The sequence below is a fragment of the Nannospalax galili genome, unplaced genomic scaffold, assembly GCF_000622305.1.
Source record: "Nannospalax galili isolate Female #2095 unplaced genomic scaffold, S.galili_v1.0 scaffold664, whole genome shotgun sequence".
Lineage (NCBI taxonomy): Eukaryota > Metazoa > Chordata > Mammalia > Rodentia > Spalacidae > Nannospalax > Nannospalax galili.
In genome coordinates this window covers 3826966-3852388 of record NW_008354274.1, presented here as the reverse complement: position 1 = coordinate 3852388, position 25423 = coordinate 3826966, and the positions used below count along the sequence as shown (strand labels likewise).

Genomic DNA, 25423 nt, shown 5'->3' with positions numbered 1-25423 from the left:
GAACGCTCCCTGGCCTGCAGGATAAGAGGCCCTGCAAGCCTTCCTTGCTTTGACCTCAAGAGCCCCGCAAAGCAGGGAATCACAAGCCTTTACCAAAGCACAGAGAAGTGGCAAGAGTGTAACTGAGGAAGGTCATCTCCATAGCCAGCTGGACCCCCATTGTCTTCTGGGACTCCAACAATCTAGCCAGGAAGGACTGTTTCCTCATCAAGCTCCATGCCACCTCATCCATGGGCCACTCAGTGTCCACTGGGCCGTTCTTGTCCCTAGGTCCCATGTTCCTCACCAGCCAGAAGCAGCCCCCGGGAACCAAGTCTTGGCCACAAGGCAGAGAGGAGGCTTACAGGGCAGCCTTGTTGTAATACTTGCTCTGCCATCTCTCATAAGATGTGAGGAGAGGGGGATAGCCACCCCACGGCCACTTCAGACAGAAACTAGAATGGCAGGGTCTACGCTGGCCAAGGAGAAGCTAAGGGGCAGTTCAGAGTTTGGATCCCAGCACCTACATGAAAAGCTGGATGTGGCAGCATGCACCGGCAATCCCAGGGCTGGGGAGGCAGAGACAGGGTAATTCCTGGAGCTCACTGGCCAGCCAGTCTAGCTAATTGGAAAGCTCCAGGTTCAGTAAGACTGACTTAAAAACTAAAGTAGAGGGGCTGGAGAGATGGTTCCGAGGTTAAAAGCACTTGCTATTCTTGCAGAGGGCCCACATGGCAGCTAACAATGGTCTGTAACTCCAGTTCCAGGGAATCTGATGCCCTCCTCTGAACTCCATGATCATTGAAGGACATGGGTGTATTTACATACATGCAGGCAATAGACTCATACACATAAAATAAAAATAATAAAATATTTAAAAAAATAACTCAGGTGGAGCAACTGAAGAAGATACTTGAAGTGGTCTTCTGGTCTCAACATGTGTGCATGCACATACACACACACATGCACGCACGCACGCACGCACGCACGCACGCAAAGGCTGTCTCCAAACATGTACCAAAGCTGCCCTCTGACAATTACACTGGACACTTGCCCCGCCTGTGAGTTTCTTCTCTGAGGAACTCTCTGAAAGACATTTGTCTGCATCCCTCAACATACCAGTGCCCACGTGTTCCCTTGCCTACCTCCAGAGCCAGCACTCACACAAGGGGCCCAGCCTGGTGTTTCATGCTGCTGGCAGGAAGGTGGGTCCCCAAGGATGCCCTGATAGGAGTGTCTGGTGCTGAGCATGATGGACGGATGCTGAGAGGCCAGCTGTTGGTGCTGGCCTGGAACAGCACACTGGAAAAGGCCCAGTATAGACAAGGCCCTGGGCAGGCAGAGTGTTAACAGAAACGAACGCCTTCGGGCAGACAAGGAGGCTGAGAGAGAACAACATACCTGAGTGCATCCACCTCCTCTCTACAGAACCGGAAGCTGGCCTCAGCTGAGCTCGGCTGTGACTTCAGCATCTTCAGCTCCATCTCCAGCTATAAGGAAACATAGGAAAAGGAGTCAGCAGGTGTAGGAATCGACGGCCCAGGTCCCCAGAGTACTAAAGTCTACATCTGAACATCCACTGGATGCCCACCCTGTGCTGGGGATGGCTGAGGGGTGTTGGGGGCAGTGCCTGGCCTTCCCAGGAGCCTGGATCTGCCAGGCCACAAGGCATTCTGAGTTGTGCAAATATAGTCACGGCCCTTTCTCTTCCCTGGCACTCCTGTGTGCAGATTGACCAGGGAGACACACAGTCATCTGGGGGTGTTGTTGAAGGGGGCAATCAAAGCCTCTGGGGAAGACAGGGTCAGAGTGACTGGAGAGATCAGTCTAGCTTTACCTTAGCTTGGGTACAGTGGAATTGTCAGAGCATTTTCTTCTACAGGGCACTCTGAAACTAGTTGTGTTGGATGCACCCGCCCTTGTTTTGTTAGAGGACGTGGCAAGGCAGAAGCCTGTTGTGTGATACTACAGTAAGTGGCCAGTGTATGTGCATGTGTGTGCACAAGCATGTAGCCACAGCACACATATGGAAGACAGAGGGCAAAGTGCTGGGGTTGGTTCTCTCCTTCCTCCATGTGAGTCACAGAGATCAAACTCAGGTGGTCAGTGTGCAAAAGTGCCTTTACCTGCTGAACCATCTCACTGTTCCTATAAAGGTTTTCTTAGAGTCTTTCTCAAAAGCAGGCTCTCTAGCTTTGGAGAGAGCTCTTGATACACACACACACACACACGCACGCACGCACGCACACACACACACGCACACACACACGCACTGTTTCGTGGATCAGAGAGAAGACACTTCTTTCTATACTTCCACATTCCCTGAAGAGTGGTGCGCAGATGTCCGTATGCACCTTCAGTACTGAGGCCTATCTGCCCACTTCCTGCAATGCTTTATGGCTGGAATTCAGGCTAGACATGAATAGCTCAAATGCTCACGAATGCCAAGTGGCCTTGGCAGCCACCTGTTCCAATTTCTTTGATTCTACAAGGAGCTCATCAGAGCCTTCTCCTTTTAGTAGGAGAGTTTAGCCCATTTATATCTTGCTATTTGTCTATATTTATTTCTGTTGCATTATGCTCTCTTGCTTTCTTGTCTTATGGCTTGTTAGCTTGTTTCCTTTTGTGTATCTTGATATTCAAGGAGATTTGTGCTGTACGTATGGCTGCTCTTACAACTCTTGCTTAATATTGTACCCACACTTTCTTGTGCTAGAGCATACCATGTGTGTTGCATTGAGTGTCTGACTAGTCAGGTACGTCACTCTCACTTGGTAGGTTTTCACAGTTGGTGATAGTCAATTCCACCTATTCAGTTGCTGGGCCATGTGCCCAGATGAAACAGTGGCTTGGTCATTCTCCTGGCTCAGCACTGATTCAGAGCCTTAGGACAGCTGCCCTACCCAGTATGGGCAACAGCACTCATCCCTGAGACCTGGGCAAAACAAAGAACAAGGCAGTGGACTCCTCCCAGTCCACCTTGCTCACTGAGTTGGGTAGTTCATCATCTCTTCCTCTGTCCCTGGACTGGCCTCCCTCCTTCAGTTCCCAACAGCTCAGACTTTCAAACATACTGAATTCTACTATGGGCTTGTAAAAATCTTTAGTTGGGGCTGAAGAGGCGGCTCGGAAGTTAAAAGCATGTACTGCTCCTGCAGAGGAGCTAGGTTTGGTTCCCAGCACCTAACATCAGGTCAGGTAGTTCACAACTACCTGTAACTCCAGCTCCAGAGAATCCAATGCTTTTTGATCTCTGCAGGCACCTGCATGCACATGGTGCACATGAGTTTTCATGCAGGCACACATACATACAAATAAATATTAAATCTTTTAAAACATCTCTGGCATAAAGACACACATGCAGACTTGGGTATTCTTGGCCTCCATGGTCATGTGCCCCTTATAACCAACCAAACATGACATCTCCAGGTAAAGAGAGGAAACCTATCAGTCCTGCTCTTCTGGAGATCCCAAGCCAACAGCCAAATATATCTGCACTTTGTCATGACAGCTTCACAGGGCATCTTCCCACTCTTATCTGGTGATGATGGACAGCCCTCTTTTATTTCTCTATCTTCTGTCTCAGGGCTTCATAGTAAACACCTGCAACCCATATCACCAGGACACGAGCATTTCCAGCACCAGAGTCTGACTATCCATGTGAGTTGCATCTTCCCAGTGGACAAACAAGGTTCTCGTGGCTGACACTGACACTATCGTGGTACTCCTTTTGGATGTGCCATGATCGATCTTCCATCTCCATCTCTCACTTCTCTCTGTGTCTGCGGCATCTCCAGATATTTAAGTGCTTGTGCTACACCCTGTGTTCTGTCCCACTGCACAGCCAACTTCCACTTCCTCAGAGTGTGGAAGCAACCTTGATCTGTTGTGGATTTCTCTAACCTATTTCTCTACCTCCTTCCTTTGATCTGCTAAGTGTGACCTTTCCTGCTTGCCACAGGCGGATCCTATCAGATTTAGCTTCGTACCTGTGGCACTCAGTGGAAAACTGGCCTCTTCCAAATTGCTTTGATACAATCTCACAGTCTGCTGCAGATCCAAACAGAGCCACTGCTTCCTCCAGCGAGAGCTATAAGCTGTCTTTACAGTAAGCATGGCCTTTACTGCTGCCAGCCCAGGCGAGCCAGGTCCATCATGCAGTCCCACTGTGGTCGAGTGCAACGGGGATAGTATGTGGAGCCTGCTCTGCTGAGGTGAAGCCCACCTGGACCTCTGCTGCAGCCTGCAGCTCAGGGCTGCCAGGCATGAAGCTCCTCAGTAGCAAGTGGGTCATGTGAGCTGCCTTTTCTCAGGGCTCTTTCCTAGCAGCCTGGACCCATCTTTCCCTGCCATATACATCCATGCAACCCGCAAACATACCTATCCACCACTGAGGGCCATCTGCCTCCTGCTTGGGACTTGGGACCCACTCTGCTTCTGTTTTGCCAAAACTTCTATTTGCCATTTTGGTTTTGAGTCATGCTACTTCTGAAGGGGCTGCAGAGAAGAGTGGCTCACACCACAATGTTCAGAGCAAACAGAGAGGTCTTTCATTTGATTCTACAAACTCAGACTCATAACACACACTGCCCCACCCAACCCCAGGCCTATCCTCTTCCCCTGGTGAACCTGCATCCCCTCCCAGCCACTGCCAGTGCTTGGCCCAACAGAACAGGCTACATGCCCTGCCTCACCCTACCTTGTTGCTCAGCCCTGACTCCCACTTTTGCCATTCACTTCCTCCCATCTCACAGCACAAGACAGTGGCAGGCACAATGTGCCCCTCTGTGAGTTTCCAATTTAGAGCCACCTCCAGCCCAGCTCCTGAATTATAGGGATGCAGGGGCTGAAGAGATGGTTCAGTGGTTAAGAGGATGTACTGCTCTTCCAGAGGACCTAAGTTGGGGTCCCAGCCACATCTCAGGTGGCTGACAACCACCTGTGACTCCAGCTCCAGGGGAGTGGACACCCTCTTCTGACCACCACTGGGACTACCTGTGTGTATAAATCAACACTCCAACACATGTATACATATAATTAAAAATAAAAATCAAAGGTAATTTTTCTTAATCACAGGGGTACTACCACCTCCAGGAACAGTGTGCCAACGAGGCCTTGTTTTCATTATTGGGAGTGCTGGGAATGGAACTTTGCCAATGCACTCCATCCTCAGTCACCCAAAACTGCTTCCAAAAGGACGGATGCACATAAAGAGAGTTAAGATGGTGCTGAAGAAAGCTCTGAACACATTCACCTTCTAGGTACCTGATTTAATAATTTCCATGCATCTGTATTTAAAGGGAAGAAGACCCAGGTAGGCTGCTAGAGAAGAGGCCTGGGAAGGGTCTCCAGGTGACAGGGCCCAGAGTGCTCAGTATGAGTCATCCAGCCTCAGCTGTCAGCAGTCTGAGGTGGCTGCATAGCCCCTTCCCATGAAAGCCTGAGAACCTCCCTGCCCCCAGGCCTTTCTCACTGAAACTAAACAACACTCCCTGGAAAGGCAGTCAGCATGCTGGCTGGGCACCCACACCCAAGCATGTGGTCCCAGTGCTTACTCAGGCCATCTACATCACCAATCTTCCCCCTGCAAGAGACTAGTGCTCTTGCCTCTGAGGTTTCGACACAAGAGCAAAGAGCCTGAGCAGCAAAGTCCAGTCCAGTCACAGATCAGAACAGTAGCCGGTTGGACGCTGGACTCTGCCCTGTCCTATTCCTGTGCCCCAGACCATCTCCCCACCACCACCTGCTCACACTCACACTCTATCCTCCCACAGTGCCTGGTGTGGCCACAGCCATCCTATGCTATGTATGCCCTACCTCTGGTTCCAGGTCCCAGGCTAGTCCTCCCTCCTCTGTGGGCATTGGCTACCAGCTCCCTTCCAGCCAACAGGAGCTGACTCATGTGTGATCAGTCGACCCAGGATGAAAGGAAGAGAGAAGTGTAAACTTGTGAATATTGCAGCTGCACCGATCCATTTCATACTTCAGAGAGGAAAACCCGGCCTAGAGTCACTTATAAAAATAAGAAAACATGGGACTAATTGGAGTGCATCTTCAGAGATCCTGCCAACTGCCTCAAACCATGGGCCTCGTTCCAAACTCACCCTGCTAAAAGGACTGCAGATACAAAGTGGTTTTTGGAGGGCTCATCTGCAGCTGAGCAGCGGGCCCCACACAAACGTCTGCCAAGTGAATAGGGACAAAGCTCATGGGGACCCTGTGTATGCGGGGTGGGGGTAGTTCACCACCTGCCACTACCCTGACTCCTCATTTGTTCAAATTAAAGCCCAGAGACGCTGGCACTGCCCACTCAGCTCTCCAAGGTCAGTGGGCACATGGGTATTCCATCCTTGAGTGCTCTCCTAGCCCACCATCAGCTTGTGTTCCTCACTTTGTACCCTTGTGTGGCTGGCAGCCGGGCCCTGGGAAAACCAGCACAGCGGAACGTGTTCCTTAGCAGCATCACATATGACGGGGAAGGGTATGCCGGGGCCCCTCAGGGATCTGTGGACACTGGCTGCCCTGACTCAGGAGAAAGCAATCCCCCAGGTCTGCAGGATGCAGGTCAAAGTTGAAACTGACTGCTCTTGCAAACTAAGCCCTCCACTTCCAGGTCCACTGCTGTCTGCCCTTATCCATGCTGCAGCACTGCAGAGCTGTGAGGGTGTCATATCTTAGCTGGAGGATGTGAGGACCAATAAGCCTACCCCCTAAGGAGGCAAGTAAGCTACGCTCTAAGGCAGCAGGGGAAGGGGAAAGGGAAAGGCCCAGCCCAACACTGACCTGTACAACCTGTCTGGGCTTTGCTTTCTCTCCAAACTGACAGTGGCAAAACTGCCCCATCTAGGGCTATGACAGAAGAAACTGGATAGCAAGTGAGACCAACAACCCTATCAGACCAACCCCCCAAGTTCTAATCCTACCACTGCACCTCAAAAGGGGTAGACACCCCTTTTTTACCTTCTTCATCATGACACACACACGAGCTGTTTCCTCAAGAGCAGCATTAGAAAGCTATTAATAAGAGGGCTTGGCAGCGCAGGCTGTAATCCCAGCACTTGGGTGGTCGAAGCAGTAAGCCAGCATTGGCTATATAGAGAGTTCAAGGCCAGCCTGGGCTGCATGAAACCCTGTCTCAAAAATAAGAAGGTGTTTATAGGGATATCAAGAGTAGAAGTCAGAGCTGGACAAGCCTCTAAGCCTTCATGCCCAATGCTGTTACAACTTCTTCAATCTGTCTGAGGGACATACCATGTTTCTTCTTCTAACTTCTGTGAGGTGTTGCCCTCCCCCCTCCTCTGGGCACTGGGTATGGCGGGACAGAGGCCAAATGGGAGTGAAGGTAGGTGAAGTCACTGTTCAGCTTTGTGATCAGGCTAGCATCCCTGTGGCCTGAGACGACCTCATATGGAGGACTTTTTCTGTGATCTCTCACATCTCAGTGTGGGGAGGGGATATCAGCAGGGTCTCTGGCTACTTGGGCACCTGCTCTAACAACTAGGATGACGAAAAGGCACTTGGGTCTCTGTGTGGGTGAACAGGAAGCAGGAGGGAGCAGCAAGAAGCAGGGGTGAGTCCAGAATCTGTGGATCCCGGCAAACCCCCACTACACTGTTGGTCTGATCTGCCAAGCTTGGGTCTGAAGTTTCAGATGTGCCTAGAAACCAGCTGCCCCCAGGGCAGGGTCAGACCTCCATAAAGTGATGTAGAGACTCAATGCAAACCCTATCAAAATTACAAATGCTAGGCTGGAGGGTGCTTGCTTAGCACTGGGCTGGATCTCCAGTGCTGCAAAAATTATCTCAGACCTCAAATGTCTTTCTTGCAAAACTGGGGAAATTTATGCAAGAATTCATGTGGAACTGCAAGGGACACTGAATAGCCAAAATGAGCTTGATGGTGCAGCAGTTACTTTATTGTTGCTGTGACAAGATACCTGACAAACTAAGGGAGGAAGAATTTATGCTGGCTCACAGTTTGAGGGCGGATCCACCATGGCAGGAGCGTGAGGCAGCTGGTCACACGTCATCTACTGTCAGGAAGCAGAGAGAGATGGATGCTGGTGCTCAGCTCACTTTTCCCTTTTCATTCAGTCCAGGACCCCAGCCCATGGATGATGCTGCCCACATTCAGGGAGGGCCTTCCAGCCTCAGCTAACTTAATCTAGAAACTTCCTCACAGACATGCCCAGAGGCTTATCTCCTAGGTGATTTTAGATCCTGTCAAGCTGATAATCAGGTTAATCATCACAAGGGCAAAGTTGGAATGTTCACCCCAACTCATACAAAGGAATACTAATACCAAACCAAACAGCCCAGCAGTGTTATGGGCAGGACCCAATCTGGAAGAGCGCTCAGTTCAGCAGCAAGCACAAACCTTTAGGATCAGCTGATTACCAACTGTGCCTCACAAAGAAGAGTCTCTGCACATACAGAACAGAGACAATGGGTATCCACACGGGGAAAGTCGACGCTCAATTCCATGTGTCCAAAAACGGACCTAAATGGATTAAAACCTAAATGTGAGGGCTAAAATCATCAGAAGGAAATATAAAGAGAAGGAAAGAAGGGAGAGAAGGAGAGAAGGAGAGAAGGCGGGAGGGAGGGAAGGAGGGAGGGAGGGAGGAAAAGAAAGAAAGAGTGAAAAGGGGAGGGGAACTCGGGACTAGATTTTCTGACTCTAGATTTGCCAGAAGTTTTCGAGCTATGCCAACAGAAAGCACAGCAATAAAAGCAGACAAAACAAGATTTCATAAAAACCTCCCATTTCGGGGCTGGAGAGATGGCTCAGCAGTTAAGAGCACTGACTGCTTGCAGAGGACCTGGGTTCAATTCCCAGCACCCACACGGTGGTGACCAATGGTCCTTAACTCCAGTTCCAGGGGAATCGGAAGCCCTCTTCTGACCTCCATGGCACTGTATGACACGGGTACACTCACTTACATGTAGGCAACACATTCATACACATAAAATAAAAATAATAAAAATTTAAAAACCTCCCATTTCTGTACATCAAAGGACAGTATGGAGAGAGAAAAAAGATGATATGATCTACAGATGGTATACAACATTGTCAAACTGCAGGTCTGACAGGATTTTAATATGCAGAATATATGAAGAATTCTCAGAGCAAAAGGCCCAACTTAAAGACAGGCAAAGGGGCTGGGGATGTGGCTCAGGTAGTACAGTGCCTGTATAAACCAGCTTTGATCCAACACATCTGCATGTGGAGACAGGAGTTCAAGGTCATCATCAGCTACACACTGAGTTTCGAAGCCAGCCTGGGATACATGAAACCCTGATCAAAACAAGACAGGATAGAGTGCTGGCTCAGTGGTTAAGAGCACTGGCTGCTCTTGCAGAAGACCCAGGCTCGAATCCCAGCATCCACATAGCAGCTAACAACCATCTATAACTCTAGTTCCAGGGGATCCGACGCCCTCTTCTGTCCTCCGAGGGTACTGTATGACACGGGTGCACTTATAAACATGCAGGCAATACACTCATACACATAAAAATAAATATAAACAAACAAAGAAATGACACACACCCCAAAAGAAGAAACTTTTCTCCACAGGAAACACAATGGTCAATAAACACAGAGGAGGAGCCACTAGAGACTGCACCAGCAGCTAGGGAGATGGCTCCTTTGGTAAAGGGCCCACCACCCCAGCATGAAGTCCTGAACTCCAACCCATGGCACCAATACAAAAACAAAGGTGGGCACAGAATCATACACTTGTAATTTTAGCACTGGGGAAGAGAGGAGGAGCCCTGGGGCTGGTCTGGAACCAATGAGCTCTATGTTCACTGAGAGACAGCCTCAAGAACGCAAGGTGAAAGGGCTGGAGAGACAGCTCAGTGGTTCAGAGCACTGACTACTCTTAGAGAGGATCCCAGTTCAGTTCCCAGCACCAACGTGACAGCTAACAACCCTATGTAACTCCAGTTCTAGGGGATCTGAAGCCCTCCTCTGGCCTCAGGTGCACTTATATGCAGGCAAAACACTCATACACATTAAGCTTGTTTAATTAATTAATTAATCAATTAATTAATTAATTAAAGTAAAGCAAACAGCAATTGAAGAAGAACCTGATGCTGCTTCTGGCCTCTACACGTGCAAACATACTTATGTGTATACACAAACACAAATCCAGAAAATAGGATCACAAACATCACACACACGCACGCACGCACGCACGCACGCGCGGTTCCAATTAACAAGCAGAAAACAGGTCACCATAAATTGAAACTTCTCTCTTGCTGGCGAGTCTGGTTGGAGGCAACCAGACTTCTGATTGTGTTCACAGAAGTGAATTCTAAATGTGACTGAGATGTACTGCAGGTGGAAGAGGGCAGTCAAGACACCCTGCCTGAGGAGCCAGCACTTCAAGACAGGGCCCTGGCAACTCAGGAAGACAAGAACCCAAACTGCAGCAGGGCTGGCATGCTTCCGAAAAACGCGGCCATCCCTCCCGCATTGGCTTGGTGTGGCCCAGTCCTTTGAAACCTGCCCTATGTCTCTGTCCACAGGGCCCTCCTCTCCACACAGGCCTGGCCTACCAGCTTTGTTCTCAGCCCCAAAGAACCACAGAGCTGTAACACTAAGGGTGCTCATCAGCCACCTCCCCTGCCAACAAGGCAACCTCTCAATAGAGATCATGTGTTGTGGCTTAATTTGAGTGGTGCACCATTTGATCCCAGGGGCCACCCCTAATTCCATGAAATAGTAACCAGAACAAGAGCTGGGCACCCTGCCCTCTGCACCGGCAGTTCTGGTTACTGGTTAGCTGCTGCCGTGCACTAGAATGACCAAGCACAGCCATGTACATCTGCCCGAACCACCTCACCATTCAGTACTCGGCACATGCCAGTCTTCATTTGTGCCAAGTACACAGATGGTGGTGTCAGCACCAGGTCTAGGGCCCTGGAAGGCTCTCAGGCTGCCAGTAGCTCTCCAACAAAGCCTGTGGTGGGCAGATGCCTCAGGTCTCCAAGAGGTGACTCTGAGATGGCAATGGGAACTCTGACTGGACGCCACTGTTGAGCTCAGTTCCAGGGCCATACGTCTGAGAGGCTGTTTTTCTCAGTGAGGGGAGAGAGAGGTCCTAAGCACAGCTCTCCCTCAACTTCTGCTGTAGCCTGGGGGGAGATACAAGGTACAGCCAGGGCTGGCCTCCAGAAAGCTGCTGCTGGGCACAACTGGCCACCTGAGAGGGAAGCACTAAAGAGAGGCCTAGCTTGTGACTTCCCCCTAAGGTGGACAGCTTGCCATTCCAAAACCACATAAATAAGAGAGCTCTGGTGGGTCCCCAAGGCCCAGCCTGGGGAGAGGGCTGCCACAGAGCATGGTGGGTGAAGCCCTGAGAGTAGGCTGGATGGTCAGTGCCAGAAGGCCCAGGGCAAGCAAGTACCTGGGTATACACTCGGCTCACTGTGACTCTGCTCTAAGGAGCCCAACAGGACAGGCTTGGGAAGCCCAGCATCTTTGATGCCAAGAACAGGGCCAAGACTGGCAGGAGAAAGACACAGCACTACAGCCTAGGTGTCTGACCTCCAAGTCTCCCAAATGATTAAAATGTTCCCTATATGGTCACAGGGAAAGCTGGGGCAGGGAGTGGTAGTGACTAAACCCCTGGTGGGGCCAGTTCCCGCCTCCAGCTTGCAGAGCTGGGTTAGGAACCAGGAAGTGGTACAAAAATCAGCTACCAGACTTGCAGCCTCTAGATCTGGGGCTGCCAGCTCCCACTCTCTAAGCTGCCTAGTATGGGCATTTTTCATACAGCACCAAGATCCACCCAAGATTCACAGCCAAGGAGTCTTCCTGTTCCCTCAGAACAAGGCCCAGGGAAGTGCTCGGCAAACTTTACTAGATGAAACAGATTGATTCTGGAGTGGGAGAGGGGCTTGGGGCACACCAGTTTAACATGGTGCCTCCCTCAGTCTGTAAGCCATCCCTACCCACAGAGGAACATAGTTAGAATGGGGTGAAGGTGGAAGTTTTGCCTGATGGGGACAGAGAGCCGCTTGCCAGCTCTGTGGAGGTTCTCTAGAGGGTTCACCATGGAGTCAGTGGAAGGAGGCCATGTCCCCAGACCTGCTTGTGATATGTCCCTGGCCACAAAGAGACTGCTCTGGCCAGGATACTTCTACACTGGGCTCTCGGGGACAGACACTGCAGTATGGCTGGCCAGCCTGAAGAGCTAGCACCCAGTCCCCATGGTCAGACCCAGCACACCACATACTATGTTCCTCTAGAGCTTGGTGCCCATTGATACAATAGGACAGGCACAGAGATTGGTCAAGACACATCAGATTCAGAGCCAGGAAGGGCTAACAGGGAGTAACTGGCTAGGGCCATGCTGACAGGCTTTGAGTATACCAGGCATGTGGAAGCACATACAGGGTCCCCAGGACTGAAGAAGCCACTCACTTCTATACTATCCACCTGACTCTGCACTGCCACCTTAGGGGGACCGGGACCCGCCAGGACGTCATGCAGTTCTTAACTCTAATGAGAAAACACGGTTCAAAGAGGCAATATGGACGCAGGAACCCCACCCACTCCCCAACACACTGGGTCCTCAGACTTCAGGTCTTACAGTACCACAGGGCTTGCACTGTTGCAATTTTTTCTCACATAGCCCAAGCTGGCCTTGAACTTAACTATGCAGCTGAGGGTGACCCTGAACTTCTAATGTTCCTGCCTCCACCTCCAGGGTGCTGGGATATCAGGAGTGTTCCACCATATCCAGTTTATGAACTGCTAGGGATTGAACCCATTGCCTCAATTCACCATCCACTATTGGAGATGGACTAGAGAGGGCATCCCTGGCCAGGCTGAATCCACCATGGCCCCTCCCTACCCATGGGACTCCCCTGGGGGCAAGATGCAGAGGGCAAGGAGGAGCCATTAGGGGGAAATGGGAATCAAGGAAAATGACTGCTTAATTACACCGGATGTGGAGGGGGGGGGGAGCGACGCCTCTTAAATCAGAAAATAAAGCTGCGCTTCTTGCTCCCTGAAGTCTATAAAACATGGGAGGACTTTTTATGGTTGTAATCAAAAACCTCATTTCTCCAGTCACCACTGGCCGGATCTAATTAGGGTGAGGTATGCTAACGACACAAGCCCAGCCCGGGACATTGCTCCTTGTGATATTAATTGCATTTAAAGAGGAAAGCATGAACCACACTCATGCTCACTAATTAGTGTGGGGTTACTAATTAATAACACAAAGTCAAACTGCCTTTGTCCTGCCATCAGCGATTAGCTCACAGTCCAGAGATACCCCTTCTCCTCTGTATGAACTCACTTGGAGAAGATAGTGGGGGAGGGGCCACAGGCTTCAGGGATCAGGAAGGCACTCAGGTCAGCAACCCAGGAGTGCAGGATGCCCTGTATGACTCCTTCCACACATTTCCGGGGCCAAGATGGCACTGGCCCCCCTCCGTCCTTCTCCACAGCATCTTGGATACAGGGTTGGGATACAGGCAGAGCAGGCTGCTGCCCACAGAGCCTCAGTGTCTGGTCTGCTGCTACATCTGTGGTTCATCTTCCATGAGCTGCTTGAGCAGGATAGGTCTGCCAAGACCAGGAACTGTGAAAAGCACGTGTAACCCCAAGAGGTTACAGGTTAGCCAGAGGAGGTAGCACCTAGAGCCCATGCAAGTCAGGATAACAGAAAGGGGGGCCTTGAGATCAGGCCCACCACAGTTCCTTCTGTTGGGCACTTCTCTCCCCCATGCCTCTTGCGAAGGGCACAGCATGCCAGACACATCAACCATATCCTTCAGGCACCAGGACAGAGGGGACAAGTCACAACACAGGACAAGGCTGGAAATCCAAGCTTAAATCCAGAAAAAGAGGCTAGGAGTGGTGGGCATACCCGTAATTCCAGCACTCAGGAGGCTGGGAGAGGAGTATCATGAGGTCTAGGCCAGCCTGGGCTACAGAGGGAAAAATACTCTGTCTCAGAAAAGGTGGGACTAGGGAATGGGAGATTGCTCAGCCAGTAAAGCACTTGCATGAGGACCTGAGTTCAGATACCCAGAACCCACATAAAAAGCTTGTTATCCTGGTGATAGTGAGATGGGAGATGGGAGGTGGATCCCTAGAAGTTCATGGACCAGCCAGTCTGGCCTACACGGCAAAGTTCCAGGCCAAAGGTCTTGCCTCAAACAAAAGATAGAAGGCACCTGAGGAACAACATCCAAGGTTATTCTCTGACCTCCAAATGCACGCACACATACATACATTCATATATGTGCACTCCCCATAGGAACATGTGTACATACACACCAAAACCAACCAAACAAACCCTCAAAATGAATACTAAGGGTCTAGAGAGCTGACTCAGCAGTTAAGAGCAGTTCTCACAGAGGACCTGGGTTCAGTTCCCAGCATGGAGACTCACAACCATCGTCCATAACTGCAGCTTCAGGATATCTAACACCCTCTCTGGCCTCTATGGGCACTGCACACACATGGTGCACTTGCATGCAGATAAAAGCAGATAAAACACTCATACATGTAACATTTAATTAAAAATAATAAAATAAAATGCAAAAAAGGAGTGCCATCAGCAGCAGCAAATGAAGCTGGGAGGGCAGGAAGAAATGGTGGAGAAAGGATTCCAGGGAAAGCCTCACCATAGGCCACATAACTCATATGACTGGTGGCTACAGCATGTTCCCATGGGACACACAGTTCTATGGGGCATTGCTCCTGATACTTGGGTCCACCGCTCTGGGGAAACCTCCCCTCACCAGACTCAAAGGGGCCTGGAGGGGCGCTGCAGCAGAGGAGTCTGGGGCAGCCAAGGCTCAAGGCTCAATGGCAGTTGGGGCTTGAGCATGGATCTTCCAGGACCCAGGACCCAGGACCCCATTTCTCCTCAGGTGAGAGCTTGCTTGGTCAACACCCCTCAATCCTGTAGCACTGTGAGGACAGACACTCAAGCTGAATCTGCAACTGTGACCAGCTGCCCAGGCCTGCAGGCATTGCCACTTCTTATCTTCCCCTAACCGGGAAGGAGCAGAGAGAAGCACAATAAACAATGTAAAGTAACCCAGGATTAGACAATCAGAGGCAGAAATGAGGAACCCAGCTAAGGAGACAGCCATAGCCCCCAAGGATGAAGAAAAGCTGCCCCAGGGGCCAGCATCTGTGTCAGCTCGGAGGGAAAGGGACTTGAAGCCTGTGGTACCTGCCCTTCTCCACAGGGTCCAGAAGACAACCCTGTTTCACCATATTCTTCCACCGATCATAGTCCTCATGCACCCAGGCAGAGAGCCTCGGCCAAAGGGCAGGCCTGGGGCTGGGGAGATGGCTCAGGAAGTACAGCACTTGCCCTGCAATCCTGAATATGGATCCACAGAACCCAAATAAAGCTGACATGGTAGCAAATGTCTGTAATCCCAGCACTCCTGCCAAGAGATGAGAGACTGTTGAATAGCAACTTCCTCTGAGTAAAACCTTCCATATGCAAAGAAGCTTGTTAAGACACAGGATGCTCTAAAAGAAGTTGAAACACTCCATTCTGCAAGGAAGTCAGTAAGTTCAGGAAGTAAACAACTCAGTAGCTTCAGGAAGTCCCTGAAACTGACAAGATCACTAGGCCCCCTCCCTCTGCCAATATAAGTCCTAAGGACTGCTGAGAGACTGTGACCTAAGAGGCTCAGATTGACGAAGCCACCTGGAAAGGCCATTCTCTGAGACCTATTGGGCAGGTTATGCAGTGTGCTCCAGGTATCTATCCATCTTTTGTGAGCCATAGTTTGGGTGGCTTTTGGTGATGCACTGTCTTTGAGTCATTTTGGCTCCTGAAGTAACCCCTCACCAGTACTCTTGTAAGTAACCCCAATAAAACTCATTGTTTCACCAAGTTGGACTTTTTGGCGGTATCCTGACTTTGGTCTATTGTTGGATCCCTACCTGGAGTGAGTAGACGTTTGTTCACATCTCCCCAAGAATAGTGCCACATAGCAAAGGCAGAGACTGGAAGCACACAGGCCACCTGGCCTGGGTACAAGGCAGTGCGAGACCATCTCCAACAAGGTGGATCTGATGTTCTCTCCTTTGCTCCTCTCTTGACTGAAGGAGAAGGAAGCAGGGGTGCAAAGGCTAGAATAGGACTCCAAATTGGCTGAGACAGAGAAACACAGTTATCACTCTGCTGGGGTGGGGGGGGACTTTGTGACTGTACTTCCCTGGGACCTTCAGACCTTCAATAGGGAATAGAAGGTAAGAGGACCAGCCAGAGTTCAGCAGTGCACCACCTAGTGCCCTACCCCCAGCCCCTGAGGAAAATGCCAAGGCCCCTGTGAGGACAGAGTACCCAGGATTGTCCAGCACTAAGGGTCCAAGACCAGTGTCTACCCCCTAAAAAGAACTCAGGACTCACAGTTCCTCCAAAGTGACATGGGAGCTGGGAGGGGCATAGGGCAGGGCCAGGGCAGCCATGCTGCTATGGGAAGTGGGAAGGCAAACTCAAGGAGGGCCCTGGTGACAGCAAGCTGCTCAGCCACAAAGCCCCCGGCCAGGCATGTGCTTAGCACAACTCATTTCTAATTCTTCTTGGCCTCGTGTACATTATGAAAACAAGGCCCTGGGGCACATCCCAATTTGGGTCAACAATGAGGAAGTATTGCTGCATAAAACATCAGGGTCTCCCCAGGCTGTGCAGACAGATGCCTGTGTCCTACACTTGGCTTCCCCAAATCAACAGCACAAATAGACCACACCAGAAGCAGGCCAGAGTACCCGGTTCACAAGGATGAAGCCTAAGCGGCCACATGTGGAGACATGGGCCACAGCTGCACACATAAGCCAGCCTGTATCCAAGATCAACTGCCTGGGTGGAACCAGTTCATTCCCTCCTGACAGCCTGCCAGGGTTAAAGAGACCCCACCACAATCACAGACAGTCATCACACCCCACAGCACCCTTCACTGTTACTGCTGGTCACAGCACCCCACAGGCTACTCACCTTCCTCCACTCTCATCAATCTTGAGTCCCCACAGAAAAACCCTGACTGTCACTCAGGCTGTTTTGGCTAGACCCAAGCCCTTAGCAGCACTTTCAGACTCTCACATCTGAGTAACACACATGTGGGGCACCAGGACTCAGTTTCCAGCCCAGCCCCTTCCACTCTGTTTCTGCTTTCAAGAGGAGGCCAGGTACTGGTCCCTGAGGGCCAAGACCTGACAGGGAAGGGCAGGCATTCCCATGTACTCAGGATCCAGGACTCCAGGTGACCCAAGGCCTCGCTGTCCTTGCCACATGGCAGCAAGTGACACTTCCTAACCCCTGAGTCACCGCCCCCCCGCCCCCAAGTACTCACAGTGTCAGCTCTCTGCTTCTGACCTCCGAGCTCTTCCAGGGCCTGAGACAGCTGAGCCTGCAAGACAAGACCAAGAGGGACAGGGTTAATGCCTGCCAATCTGGGGTGAATGGCCCACTTCAGTCTCCACTCCTTTCTGGGTCTGCGAGGGCCATACCACCACATTACTCAGGCCCTAGGTAACATGAAGTCCACAGCAAATGCTGCCACATGGTCACAGGAGAGGCCATGCAGCACAGCGGGGGGTTGAAGAAGAGGTCAACCAGGTACCTCCTGCACTCAGTCTCTCATTCTGGAAGAACTGAGGTGGCCTGGCTGACACAGCCACGTCCCAGAAAAATCAGAGGCTCCTCAATACAGCCACCACCAGGCAGACAGGAAAGGGCAGGGAGAACCCCCAGCTGGAGGTGCATGACCTGCAGTCTCCTGGATGAAGAAAAGGGAGGTTCAGACTAAGGAGCCAAGGGTAGCTGTATTGTACCCAAGCACTTTGGAACCTCAGGACTAAAAGCCGAAAGGATCTTATCCATGGGCTGCAGCTCCACTCCCTTAGAGGACGGCCTTCCTTCATGCTACCCAGCCTCTGCTTTGTCAATCCAGAGACAATCCAGTGACATGGAGCACACTGTTGTAGGCCACCCTGATGGAGGCCACCATAAAGCAAGCATAGAGTCAATGCCAGTGGCACCTCACTGGCTGCCAACAGTTGCCAGCTCTCATAGGCTCTCCTAGAGCCTTCCAGGGCAGTCAGGAAATGGTATGTGAAGAGGTTGGGATGTTGCAAAGGTACATGCCCCAATCACAGGTGGCTGCTATGGGCTGTCTATAAATGCACGAGGTCAGTGAGCCAACCGCATAAACAGAGGACATGGTCAGCCTCATGGAGCTGGAGGGACTTTGCCCAGCCTAGAGCAGCAGAGTCATTCCACTGTCAGGTCTGTACAAGGCAAGGAGACGCACTCCTTCGCTCTGTCTCCTGTGCCACTGGCCCTCTGCTTCTAGGGATTGCCACAGGCTGAGGCACCCCGAAGACACCATGCACCCAGCGCCTGCAGAGGCTGTCTACATGCACCTCACCCACTGTTAGGGGGTGTTTTTTATGTACCACTTTAGAAAGGAAAAACCAGCCCAGAAGCCAAGCACCAGTGAAGAAGACAGGATTTGAAGCCAGGCCCACTCTGTCACTCTCAAAACTGGGAGAACTTCAAGGCCCAAGTGTCCACCCTAGGGCACATAATCCTCCCCCCTCCCCAAACATACCACCATTTACCGTTCCACAAGCAAGGGGCTGCAGGGCTAGGACCGACACCCCCTCTACCCACCTGGCCTCAAGGACATATGCATATCTGCTGCAAAGCAGTGAGGGGAAAAAAAAAAAAAAACACCATGACAGAGCAGGCGAGGAGGCAGACATCTCCCAGAAAAGGATCCACACAAGGCAGCAAACACACAGAAAGGTAATTAACACGGTTAGCAATTAGTCAAATGCAAATCAGGACAAACAGAAACACCACTCTGGGAAGAATACCACCAGTGAAGACAGGCTGGCAGAGCCAGAGAACACTGGGGCACCAAGAGCCAGAAAGGACAGAGTACAGAGTCATGTGGCACCAGAAACTACAAACAAGAAGACTTGGTTTTTCCATAGAATTTAACAGCTGCATAATCCACTGGAGGTATAGTTCAAAGGATTAAGAAACACACAGCCGAAGAGGTAGCTCAGTGGCTTAAAGTGCTTGCTACACACACATAAGGACCTGAGTTCAGATCATCAGCACCCACAGAAAAACAGGACATAGTTACATCCGTAACCCCAGAGCTCCTACAATGAGATGGGAGGTGGAAATAGGAGACTCCTGGAAGCTTCCAAGCCAGCTAACCTGGCAGACACAGGAGTAAACAAGAGGCCCTGTTTTAAACTAGGAAGAAGGTGAGGAGGAACATGTGTGTCTTGACTTTGGGGCGCTCTCTCTCCCCCCCACCCCCGCTACCTTTGGTAATGGGTAATGGAGGCCCTCCTTTTCTGACCACCACATCTATGGTTGAAAGAGGAGCAGGGCACCAGCACCTGATCCCACCCCATCAGCACATAAACAGAAGGTTCTTCCCCAAATGACTGGGAAACATGTTCCATCCACCTCTCCCAACTACAGGTAGAGCCATGCTTGGTGGGACAGTGGGCCAGAATCAAACACCAGTCACATACTATGGCTCCCTGAGCAGGGGAGGGAAGAAAGACATGTCATTCCTCAGATCTACCAAGCCCGGCTGGCGAGGAGGCCTTCTGAGTACATGGCCTGGGTAAACAGCAGAGTATGTAGTACTATGAAGGGGAGTCTGTGCCCCCAGCTGGGGCTTCATCAGTCACCACTCCACATCCAAAGAGTGGGTCCCTTCTGAAGCCCCAGCACTCATTCACTTGAGCACTGGACCCAAGGATACCAGACAAATTCATGCCACGGATGGCAGACACTGTCACCATGCCCCTCAGAAGGGACACACAGGAAAAGTCTTATCTACAGGTCTGAGCATATAGCCTCTGGCAAAGGCCACATCCCCTGCAGCCTAGCCCTCATCAGAAGACACAGTTCAGAGCTGAGGACAGAGGATGAGGTGGGAATGCCCAGCAGCAGAGGTGAGCGGGTGCCAGGCTCCAGTGCTGAGACATCTGGACAGAAATATCTCCTCTGGTAGCATCACAATGCCTGCCCTACCCTTTGCAGAGATGATGAGAAATGGTAGCCCACCGCGATTCATCTGCTCTTGCTTTCTCCTGAGATTTCCAAAGAGGGTCAGGCAGCAGGAGGCACGTCTGCCAGCTGTTCCTCATCTGCCCCACAGCTGGCCCACACATCTGAGCAACTGGCCTGTGCAGGTGGGGTCACCCATCTTGTCCCTTCTGCTTACATGGCACCAGTTCCTGGCCCTGCCCAAGACACTGCAGTGCGGTAAGTCTAGAAATGGCTGCAAGCTCTGGATAGGTGAGCACAGAACACTGGGCCAGCACAGCTATGGTCAGTCAGTCAAGGGGCTGGGTGGGCCAGCACAGCACCTGCTAGCCCCTGTAGACCGTGCTCCTCAGCCAGGCCCTGGAGGCTGCGTATATGGCAGACACAAGCCCCAGAAATGCACCACCTAAAACCCCATGACACATATACCACATGGAGGCCTCAGCAGGGCTATTTTTATCCTGAAGTGTGAAGTGGCAGCCTGATGATCTGGCGCCTCTGCTGGTGCAGAGAGAGAGCATGCAGGACATGGCAGGAAAAATTGCAGGCACTGGAACAGGCTGCCCCAAGTCCTGAAAGGGCTGACAGTGCCTTCAGTCATACCTTGGGATGGCCTCATGAGAGAACCCTGAGAAAAGCACACCAGCCCCACACAGAGGCCGGGGCCCAGGCAGACAGGGTCCTCCCCATGGTCATAGTTAACATAGAAGAGGCTGAGGCTCAAGCCTCAGGCCACCTGTCACGTTTGTGATTTTGTGTGACACAAAAGAGGAGTCGACAGAGTCACAGAGATGGGACACACTGGAGGCTGTCTGCCTGGCTGTCCCCTGGGGGGAGAGCACGGATGAAGAGTGTCTCCCTCTCACGTGGCCAGCACATGGACATCTTCAGTTTCTGGGGGCTACAAGGTAAGCTGGCCCCCAAGGAGGCAGCCGGCAACACCAGGCACTCAGGCTACAGACCGTGGTAAAAGTTGTACCTACCCAAAGAGCAGGAGTGGGCTCTGCTGGGGTGAAGGAGACAGTCAGCCAGGCCTGCACCATCATACTCTACTCAAGATTAGCGATTCCACAGGGACCCACTTACTGGCACTACTATGCACCTGTTAAAAGCACTGGGTTCCTAGGCATCAGCTGGCACCCACTGGATTCAGTGTGGAAAGAGGGTCCTGACCTGTAAGTGTTCCCATAAGCCCTGTGTGGGTATTGACAGAACTTAGGTCTGGTTGTGGGGACTCAATTTTCAGGAATGTAAGCAGGGTTCAAATTGCAGTGCCCGTACTTTACAAGCTCTTTGCAGTGGCGCACAGCAAGCTGACGGTTTGTGAGAAGTCCTCTGCAAGGAGAGGCTACAGCAGCCAGTACCTTCTAAGCCCACAGAGGGAGCACAGATGAAGGGAGGAGGGGGAAGGGAAGAAGGAAAGGCGGAGGTCTACTTTGCCTAAGCTGAAGTCAAGAGCCCTCTAGATCCGCCGTGATGTGAGACTGAGCTTCCCCTATCTCCACGTAGCCAGCAGCGCTGTAATCTGTTTTAATTAAATGCGCTAGAAACACAACTCAGGCGATGCATGGCATCCAAGTGCCAGCACTCATATTTATGGCTCTGTTGACAGACGACTCGTGACATCTGCTTCCAACCTCCGTAGCCACTTTATTAAATAGAATAAATAAAAGCTGGGCAAAATGGCAGCAGCCTCACCAGAGATGGGCTACTGGGAGTCTCCAAGCTCAAAATTTCTAGTTTATTTTGTTGAAATGCTTTTGGTGAAATCAAAGCATGTACTATATTAGAGGGACTGTGGGAAGTTAAGCAAGAGAATAAAATGGCATTAAAAGAGGGGTGCCGTGACAGGCTTGTGGCTGCCCATCACCTGTGGCCAGCCCTGGGGCCTGAACACCTGCCCACCCATGAACATTGAAGGCTCCCACCATCCCAACCATGCTTAGCAAGATCACACCCAGTACAGACCACAGTTGACAGAAAAGCCTATTGACCCTAGAGAAAACAGGAGCCTGGTACAGTAAAGAGAGGGAGATAGAGAAAAGTCATCAGACAAACAGAGAAAAGCAGAAGGGCTGAGAAGAGGGCTTCACAGGTAAAGTGCTTGCTGCATAAGTATGACAACCTGAGTTTGGATCCCCAGGTGTGGCGGTGTGCACCTGGGAGGCAGGAAAAGGAGGATGTTGGGAGTTCCCTGAACAGCTAGCTTAGACAAATCAGTGAACTCTAGGTCCCAGTGAGAAAGGCTATGCCAAAAAAATAAGGTGGATGCCAGGCATGGTGGATCTCTGTGAGATTGAGGCCAACTTAGTCTAAATGATAAGTTCTAGGCCCGCTTGGGGCTACAAAAAGACCCCCACCAAAAAAAAATGTGGAGGGGGCTGGAGAGCTAGCTCAGCGATTAAGAGCACTGACTACTCTTGTTCAGTTCCCAGCACCCACATGGCAGCTAACAACCATCCATAACTTAAGTTCCAGGGAGCTGATGCCTTCTTTTGGGGTTCCTTGGGCATTATACACATGGATGCACTTACATACAAGCAGGTAAAATACTCATACGCATTAAAAACAAATTTTTTATGTTTTAAGATGTGGCAAGCTTAAGAAGATACCAACTTCAACCTCTGGCCTCCACGTGCACTGGCACACGCAGCCACACATACATGAGGACACCCATGCATACACCACACAGACACATTCATAAAAGAAAGAGCAGACAAAAAGAAAGGAAGACAACGGATGAAAGAAGAAAGGAAAACAGGGGTGGAGAGGCAGAGAGTGTTAGGGGGCAGCCCCCACACCCATGAGAAGACCCCAAACCTACAGGGACACTGGTACACTCCCCTAGACCCTGAAACTGGGAGGTGGGCATGTCTGCCCCTGCACAATGAGTCTAGCAGCTCAGTCAGACCCCTGCGCCTCCTCTGCACACATCTCACCACCTTCTGTCAGTTTAGGGACAACCTAACAGCACAAGTGATGTGAAGGCTCGGTCTCAGTTCTCCGCTGTGCATCGCAAGCACACCCTGGAAGCCACCTGCATCCTAGGCTTGAGTGATGCTTGCCTGGCTGCAAGGCATAAGGGGCCTTTAGGGAAGGAGTTCCATGAAGTTATGTAACTTCTTACTGTGTCAATACAAGAAGCTCAGCTAATAAACTCCTGGCAGACGGCTAGAAGGAGCTTTTAATGCTCTCCAGGCACAAGTCTGAGAGGTGAAATGTGACTATCTAGCAAAGCAATGGAAAAGCACCCTCTGCTCCTGCTCAGGCTCCAACCCTGCCATCTGCAGTGACACCAACAGCCCACCACTAAGCCCTCGTGGAGAACTACAGGGTGTTCCGAGCAGCATGTGCCTACCCTTGCCTGAAGCACCTCCAGGGCACTTGGAGCACACTTAGTCCTGGGGACACAGCTCAGGCAGTGAGCAAGGTCTCTGGAATGTAGTCACAAGCTCACTGTGATGGGGACAGTGAGGAGTAAGAAGGTCTGTCTTGGATGACCCTCCCACCTCAGGCTGCAGGTTCTCAATTACAAAGCAGAGATTTGGCCCTACTGGAGTCTTGGGAAATGATGGATCAGATTGTGCACATGCATCAAGCCAGGGGTATAGTACGTGGCAGGTAATGTACACTATCTTGATGAAGAAAGTAGTGGTAAGGTTGTGCCTGCCAGGCCCCAGGGTGCCATGTGAGCAAGCCATGATTCCATGGCTGTCCTGACCCAGAGGTGTTCCCCACCCCCCACAAAAGGGTCAGGCTGGAGATGACAATAGCTCAGCCGTGGGTCCCCAAATTGGGCCTGGTGCTGGTACTAGTGGCCAGCCTGTGGCTGGAAATGGCAACCTCCAAACCCACATCTGCCATGGAAGAAGCTTTCTGGCTCACCCTGGCCTTCCCGCCAGGGTGGCCCAAGATCATGAGTCACCCTACTGATGGGAACCTCAAGTCCAGAGCTTCAGCAGCAGCAGCAGCCTGGGAGTCAAGAGCTGCCCCAGGACCCTGCCAGCCTCATCAGGACTGCCAGCCACCCAGGAGACTCCTGGGTGGCCCTGGACTCCTCCCAATCAGCCTACCAGGCTGGCACAGCCTAGGGCCACAGGAGGAAGGCTATTGAGGGCCAGCCTGCTTGAAGGAGCAACAGAGCCCAAGTACAGGAGGACTGGCTATGACAGGGATGTGGGGACTTCTCAGCACCCCCACAAATACACACCTGCACTGGCAATGAACAGCCATAGTGATGGTGACTGAGAAACAAGACAGAGCTGGTGACAGAGCACATTAGTTCACCAGCTGGGCAATCCACCCTCCATCTGCTGCTCTCCCATAACTCCAGGAGACACAGAAAAGGGACAACCTGCCATCTTTACATCCTGCAGGGACAGAGTAAAAGTCACTGACACAAATCCATGGGCAGGGTGATGACAAAATGTCGAAGGGACCCACACATTTGTTCCCTCATCACATGACACAGAACACATGGAACCAGCTGTGCCCAAACTGTTGGGTTTCTATCACCTGTGTGGGGGACATACGGCCAGCACAGACAGGACCTCTCAGTGTGAAAAATGCCGAGGACACTGCGAGGTGTCAGAGAGCAGTCGCTGCAAATCTCTGCTCATTAGCGTTTCTCATGAAGCTAAATGTGTTGTAATAAAACGGCTATTAACGCACTTACATTGATGGCAACACTGCTTGCTACAGCCCCAGTTAACCTTTCAGATAAAAATGAAGGGCCAGGGCAAAGAGCTCACAATGGCCCCGATGGACTGCACTCCTGGCTACTGGCCACTTAGGAGACACAGGAAAAAGGGCCTAGCCAGACAGTGGCACAGGACCAGGCGGGGGTAGGTCTTCTGCTACATGGGGGGCTTCACTCTGCTAAGAATGCCAGTGTAACTGCTCCCCCAGGTAAAGGTGGTACAGGCCTCATGTGACTGCTGAGACTCTGTCCTGGCCTTGGTGTAAGCCACAGGCACAAAGGATGTGCGGGCAACTTGGACCACAGCCTCATCATGACACACAGCCATGTCATCCCCAAAGCCTGAACTTCAGTAGGCCCCACTGCTGTCACTGCCTACTCCTCCCACGGGGAGACCTGAAGCCTCTCATGGGAAGGTACTTCTTGACTTCCCAGATACCAGAGCAGTGCTGCAGAGTTCCAGACTGCTCTCTCATAGGAACCCAGAGCTCCACACCTCACATCTAGCATGCTACGGCACTTCATGGTTCTACTGGGGTGTTTTGTTTTGTTTTGTTTTGTTTTGTTCATACTACTGGGGATTTAACCCAGGACCTCATGAAAGTTAGTAAGTATTCCACTGCTGGGCCATACCCCAAGTCCCTATCTGGAGGATTCTAGGCAGGTGCTCT

The 25423-nt window shown here is 51.4% G+C and overlaps 1 protein-coding gene across 4 annotated transcripts in view; it reads right to left on the bottom strand.

The window, feature by feature from the left end:
* Mad1l1 (mitotic arrest deficient 1 like 1) overlaps nucleotides 1-25423 on the bottom strand; it is a 368748-nt gene that overhangs the window by 128969 nt on the left and 214356 nt on the right. For all 4 annotated transcript variants that reach the window (XM_029555183.1, XM_008851411.3, XM_029555181.1 and 1 more), the window contains 2 exons: nucleotides 17325-17381; nucleotides 1381-1469 (listed from right to left, as the gene is read on the bottom strand). In XM_029555183.1, the coding sequence (XP_029411043.1) occupies nucleotides 1381-1469; nucleotides 17325-17381 (146 nt within the window). The remainder of the gene's footprint in view (nucleotides 1-1380; nucleotides 1470-17324; nucleotides 17382-25423) is intronic.